The following is a 7210-nucleotide window of genomic DNA, read 5'->3' on the forward strand; positions in this document are numbered from 1 at the left end:
CACGTGATCAAAATTCGGACGCTTGGCAACTGGCTCATACTTATGACGGTCGCAGTGTCCCGGGATCATGTGATCCCCTTTTGCGACCTTCAGACAAGCAAAGCCGGGTTCACTTAACAACTGTGTTACTAAGTTAACAATTGCAGTGATTCACTTAACAAATGTGGCAAGAACGGTCGTAAAATGGGGCAAAGCTCACATAACCAATTTCTCACTTAGAAACATAAACTTTGAGCTCAGTTGTGGTCGTAAGTTGAGGACTACCTGTATAAATTAACTGGGGTAAGGATTATAATTTGGGAAGGAGTTAGATTACACAGTAGTACAGGTAGTCCTTGAGTTACAACCTTTTATCTAGCGGTCATTCAAAGTTACAACGAGACTGAAAAAAAAAAGACCCAAAACCAGTTATTACATGTACAACCATTGCAGCATCCTCCTGGTCACATGATCAAAATCCAGAGGCTTGGCAACTGGCATGTACTTAATGACTGTTGCAGTGTCCTGGTGTCACATGATCCCCTTTTGCGACCTTCTGACAAGCAAAGTCAGTGGGGGGAAGCCGGATTCACTTAATGACCGTGTGGCTAACTGAACATCTGCAGGGATTCGCTTAACAAACGTGGCGAGAATGGCCGTAAAATGGGGCTAAACTCACTTAACAAATGTTTCACTTAGCAACTTAAATGTTGGGCTCCATTGTGGTCGTGAGTTCGAAGACCACCTGCCTCTAGAAAGGCAAACAATAGGGAATTTATTTCTGGCTATTACACAGGCGGTCCTCAACTTGCAACCTTTTGTTTAGCGACCGTTCGACATTACAACGGCACTGCGAAAAAAATGACTTAGAATCAGTCCAGGCGCTTGCCGCTTTTGCGAACTTCAGTGATCACTTAATTACAGGCAGTCCTCAACTTACAAACCTTCATTTAGGGGCTGCTCCAACGGCATGAAAAAAAGTGACTTACATTATGACCTCCTTGAGCATCCTCCAGGCCACATGATCCAAGTCAAGTGAATTCGCTTAACAAACGGTGGCAAGAAAAGGTGGCGAAATGGGGCCAAGCTCGCTTAACAACTGTCTTGCTTAGCAATGGAAATTTTGGCCTCAACGGTGGTCGTTAAGTCGAGGATTATTTGTATTCCATTGCGGATCTGATTCTCTCAGTCTCGGCTGAGCAGAAGACCAGATTTTTGCACAGTGACGAATTTCCCTTCTGCCCTGGGCTGCTATAAAACAATCCAAGGGAAGGTAACGAAAGAGAACTGCGGCGAGGGGGACGAAAGAGTTGAACACCAAATGCCGCAACCGGTCCTAGCACAGCCACCGCCACCCTCATCTGTGCGGGATGCTCCAAATTACCCCTCCAGAGAAATGAGAATGAAGCTCTAAAACATACTGAGAGATAAACAAACTTGTAGCAGCGGAAGACAAATTCTGGGGCAGAGCAAAACAGACTTTTGCTTATAATTTAGAATTCATTCCCTTCCTCTCTCCCTTCCTCCCTCCCTCATTCCCTCTTCCCTCTATCCCTCTTCCTTCCTTCTCTCTATCCCCCTTCCTTTTTCCACTTGGCTCCTTCCTTCCTCCCCCTCTCTCCCTTCCTTCCTTCCTTCCTTCCTTCCCTCTATTCACCTTCCTTCCTTCCCTTTCTTCCTCCCCCTCCCTTTATCCATCTTCCTTCCTTCCTTCCTTCCTTCCTTCCTTCCTTCCTTCCTTCCTTCCTTCCTTCCTTCCTTCCTTCCCTCCCTCCTTCCCTCTATCCATCTTCCTTCTTTCTCTCAATCCACCTTCCTTTTTCCTTCCTTGGCTCCTTCCTTCCCTCCTCTCTCTCTCTCTCTTCCTTCCTTCCTTCCTTCCTTCCTTCCTTCCTTCCTTCCTTCCTTCCTTCCTTCCTTCCTTCCTTCCTTCCCTCCCTCCCTCCCTGCCTTTTTTCCTTTTCCCTTGATTGCTTCCATCTCTGTTTCTTGACCTGGCTCCAGTTCTGAAGCTATTGGGGTTCCTTTGCGGACCCTCAAAGACAGGAATTTGAATTATTTGCCCTCCTGCTCAGAAATCTAGTCCTGCTCACCCAAGGCAGGCAGCACTTGCAATTTGCAAGTGTTCTTGGATCCCTGAGGCCTCCTGAGCATAATCTCCCGAGAGTCACACCATCTATTGCTAATGGGCCCTTTAATTTACTGCAGTAATGGCCTCTGATGAAGATGGATTAATTTGGATTAGGGTAGCCGGCCCCTTTTGGAAGAGAGATAATTGCACTCCCCCTGTGCACATCTGCCAACGGTTGCGCACACATGGGGTGACCTTCCTGCTGGGTGCAAAGGGGGTGCAAGGAAGAATGGGGGTGATTTTAGGGCCCAGTCTCAGAGCCACAGCAATAGCTGTACTGGCTGATGCTAATAAAGGCAATCATTTATTGGAATATCACAGCCTTTAAAGCTCACACGAGGTCTCCCTCGGATCAAATGGATTCTTCTCTCTTTTCTAGCATCTGACAGTTTTGGGTCATATGAGAGGCAATGCTGACAGAACAGTCTCTCCCACCCTCTGCTATGCACACACAAACACACACACACCCAATGTCCCCACAACCTGAACAACAATGAGCTGGGGATTGTAGCACCCCAGCTGAAGGTCTTCCAACTTAAGAACACCTCCATCATGCCTAAGGCGGGACCGGAACTCACAGTCTCCTGGTGATTGGCCCAAAGCCACCCAGCTGGTTTTCATGCCTAAGGTGGGACTAGAACTCACTGTTACCTGGTGACTGGCCCAAAGTCACCTAGTCAGGCTTTCATGCCTAAAGTGGGACTAGGATTCACTGACTCCAGGTGACTGGCCCAATTTCATGCCTAAGGTGGGACTAGAACTCACTGTCTCCTAGTGATTGGTCCAAAGTCACCCAGCTGGCTTTCATGCCTAAGGCGGGACTAGAACTCACCGTCTCCTGGTGATTGGCCCAAAGTCACCCAGCTGGCTTTCATGCCTAAGGCGGGACTAGAACTCACCATTTCCTGGTGCCTGGCCCAATTTCATGCCTAAGGATGGACTAGAACTCAGTTTTCTGGTGATTGGCTCAAAGTCATCCAGCCAGCTTTCATGCCTAGGGGCAGAACTAGAACTCACCGTCTCCTGGTGATTGGCCCAAAGTCACCCAGCTGGCTTTCATGCCTAAGGCGGGACTAGAACTCACCATTTCCTGGTGCCTGGCCCAATTTCATGCCTAAGGATGGACTAGAACTCAGTTTTCTGGTGATTGGCTCAAAGTCATCCAGCCAGCTTTCATGCCTAGGGGCAGAACTAGAACTCACCTTCTCCTGGTGATTGGCCCAAAGTCACCCAGCCAGCTTTCATGCCTAAGGCGGGACTAGAACTCACCATTTCCTGGTGCCTGGCCCAATTTCATGCCTAAGGATGGACTAGAACTCAGTTTTCTGGTGATTGGCTCAAAGTCATCCAGCCAGCTTTCATGCCTAGGGGCAGAACTAGAACTCACCTTCTCCTGGTGATTGGCCCAAAGTCACCCAGCCAGCTTTCATGCCTAAGGCGGGACTAGAACTCACTGTCTCCTGGTGATTGGCCCAAAGTCACCCAGCTGATTTTCAAGCTTAAGGAGGGACTAGAACTCACAGTCCCCACGTTTCTGTTGCTTTTACCACTATAACAAACTGGCTTTCCAATCCTAGGGAACTTGCTAAAACAGCCGTCCTCAACACGTTAATCTCTAGGTGTAGTGGATCTGAACTCCCCTCATACCCTCTGAGAGTTGACTGGAGTAGCTGGGGAGTGATGGGAGCTGTAGTCCCTCAGGCTAGAGCAAAGAAAGGGCTTAGGAAAGTAACCGAGCGAACATCTGGGGTTTTTTTTTTTTGGTTAAAAAAACCAACAACAACCAAGAAACAAATTGGAATCTATTTCCCCGTGAAATCCCAGCCTGATCCCAGCCTGATCCGGAAGCATTTATAGCCCTTAAGGTCAGGGGCCAAGAGTTGAAAAAACCAGGAGCTGATCGGAAACTTCCTCCACGCCAAGAATCATGTAACCCCAGAGAGCCTCAGCCGAACATCTGTGCTTTAGATTCGAGGCCTTTCTGGACCACTGTTGGCCGGAGAAAGGCATTTTTTTTTGTTTTGGTTTTTTGAAGATTTCCAGGAATATCGCAGGGCAGCCAAGCACGGTGGCTTTAAATAGGCTGACGGGCTTCTCTCGAAACGCCCATCTGTGAGTTTTACCCAAAGGAACAAAACCCAGCAAAAAGCGGAAGATTACAAATGAATGAAAGGAAATCACCATTGGGTAAGAGAGAAGCCTGAGTTCTGATCATGTGTCTCCTTTGTACCTGTTCCAGATGCCGCCGCGTCCCGGCTGGGCGACTCGGACATGGCGTCGGCCAGCCTTTCCCGAAGACCCTCGTCCGTCTGTTCCAGGGAAGGCAGGTGGCGCAAGCCAAAGCTCTCCGGCCAGCTTCCGCAGACTTCCAGCAGAGTCATGCTCCGGTCAAAGGTCCCTGCAAGAGAATCCGGCAAAAATAAATACAGGCAGTCCTCGATTTGCGACCATCCCCTTTTAGCAACCGTTCCAGCGGCGTGGCGAAAAGGGGACTTGGGTTTGGTCCTGGCGCCTGCGGCCGTTGCAGTCACAGGATCGGAATTCAGGCGCTGGGCAGCTGGCCTGTATGGAGGAGGTCGTTACGATGTCCCCAGGTCACCTGATCCCCACTGGCGACCTTCTGACGAGCAAAGTCAGTGGGGGAAGCCGGTTTCACTTAACAACCGCATCGCTAACTTTGGGACCTTTACGCAGCCGGCCTCTGACAAGCAAAGTCAATGTGGGAAGCCAGATTCGCTTAGCGATCGTGTGATTCACTGCAGGAGTGCAGGGGTTCGCTTAACAACCATGGTGGAAAAAGGACATAAAATCAAGTACGCTTCACGTAACAACCTCCTTGCTGAAAAATAGAAATTCTGATCTCAATTGTGGTCGTCACTCAATGACCAGCTGTATTCATTCTATCTATATCTGTCTATCCGTCCATCCATCCATCCATCCATCCATCCATCCATCCATCCATCCATCCATCCATCCATCCATCTATCTATCTATCTATCTATCTATCTATCTATCTATCTATCTATCTATCTATCTATCTATCTATCTATCTATCTCTATTTATTTATTTATCTTTTATCATCTATTTTATTTATTTTATTTATTTTTTAGATTTATATACCGCCCTTTCCCGAAGGACTCAGGGTGTTTAAAAGAAAAATCAATACAAAAGTTAAAACAATTAAAAAGATTAAATCAGTCCCTGAGAGAAAAATAAAAAACCCCAGTTAAAATTAAAATTTTCAGCCTGGGCCAGAGAGCTCGAAGAGCCAGGTCTTCAGGTCCCGGCGGAATGAACGGAGGTCGGGGGCAGTCCTAAGCTCCGCGGGCAGCTGGTTCCAGAGGGCAGGCGCACCCACTGAGAAGGCCCTACCCCTGGGTGTTACTCGCCGGCAATCTTTAACCGGCGGCACCCTGAGAAGACCCTCCCTGTGGGAGCGCACTGGACGAAGGGAGCTTGATGCTGGCAGCAGGTGTTCCCTCAGATATCCCGGACCCTCGCCATTTAGGGCTTTATAGGTCATCACCAGCACCTTGAATCTCACCCGAAGGGCAACCGGAAGCCAATGCAGCTCGCGGAGTAGAGGTGTTACATGGGAGTATCGAGAAACCCCCATCACAACTCGCATTCTGCACCAGTTGAAGCCTCCGGGTGGTCCTCAAGGGCAGCCCCATGTAGAGAGCGTTGCAGTAGTCTAAACGGGAGGTCACGAGCGCATGAGTGACTGTGCGTAGGGCATCTCGGTCCAGGTAGGGTCGCAACTGGCGCACCAGGCGAACCTGGGCAAAAGCCCCCCTGGTCACGGCCCCTATGTAATCTTCAAAATTGAGCCGTGAATCCAGGAGGACGCCCAAGTTGCGAGCCCTATCTACGGGGGGTAACACCTCACCCCCCATCGTTAGAGATGCAATAGTCTGGTTAACCCGAGATGCCGGTATGCACAGCCACTCAGTCTTGGCAGGATTGAGTCGAAGCCTGTTTCTCCCTATCTATCTATCTATCTATCTATCTATCTATCTATCTATCTATCTATCTATCTATCTATCTATCTATCTATCTATCTCTTCCTATCTCTATTTATTTATCATCTATCTATCTATCCAGGCCTTTTTTTGTCATAGAACGGAGTTCCGGCACCTTTTTTGGATGGAACCTTGCAGGGTAGGCAAGGCGGGTTGTATGACATGTGTGAGTTCCGGCACCTTTTTCTTTTACAAAAAAAGCACTCTATCTATCTATCTATCTATCTATCTATCTATCTATCTATCTATCTATCTATCTATCTATCTATCTATCCATACATCCACATGTCTCTCTCTCTCTCTCTCTCTCTCTCTCTCTCTCTCTCTCTCTCTCTCTCTCTCTCTCTCTCTCTTCTCTCTCTCATCTCTATTTATTTATTTATACTTCCTATTTCTTAACTGTCCATCTCTCTTGGAGATATTTCTTTTCACCATTAAAATTCAAGGATACTTTCCTGTATTAACATTTATCCAAAGCACTGAAGGAGACCCAGCTTAATTTAGTGGTTCAAGGCACTGGGTAAAAACTGGGAGACGGTGAGTTCTAGTTCCACCTGGGGCATAGAGCCAGATGGGTGACTTTGGGCCGACCCCTTTCTCTCAGCCTCCTCCCCCAGAAAGCCAATGCAACCCACTTCCCCCAAGAATAGCACTTAATCATTGCATTAAACAGAAAATAGAACAGGAAAAACAGACTGAATGGGATAGTTAAGTTTGTGAACACGTTCAAAGAATTAATACCTGAAAACGTTGTATAAGTGCCAAGCACACAGTCACAAAATCTTCTGCATTTCTAGCAGGAAGTAAATTAAAGTGAACACTTTGCAGAGAAAGGGATTGTCAGTAGTTTAAAAGAGCACAATACAGCCTAATAGACTAGTGTTTCTACACCAGGGGTAGGCAACCTCAGCTCTTTTATGACTCATGGACTCAACTCCCAGAATTCCTGAGTCAGCTGACTCAGGAATTCTGGGAGTTGAAGTCCATGAGTCATAAAAGAGCCGAGGTTGCCTACCCCTGTTCTAGACCATGGTAACTTGAAGATATGTGGACTTCAAATCCCAGAATTCCCCAACT

The 7210-nt window shown here is 47.7% G+C and overlaps 1 protein-coding gene across 1 annotated transcript in view; it reads right to left on the bottom strand.

Moving 5' to 3' along the window:
* BCAS3 (BCAS3 microtubule associated cell migration factor) overlaps positions 1-7210 on the bottom strand; it is a 720894-nt gene that overhangs the window by 41910 nt on the left and 671774 nt on the right. The window contains exon 25 of the mRNA XM_081346686.1: positions 4341-4508. Within this exon, the coding sequence (XP_081202812.1) occupies positions 4341-4508 (168 nt within the window). The remainder of the gene's footprint in view (positions 1-4340; positions 4509-7210) is intronic.

This window comes from Vipera berus, assembly GCF_964194415.1.
Source record: "Vipera berus genome assembly, chromosome: 1".
Lineage (NCBI taxonomy): Eukaryota > Metazoa > Chordata > Lepidosauria > Squamata > Viperidae > Vipera > Vipera berus.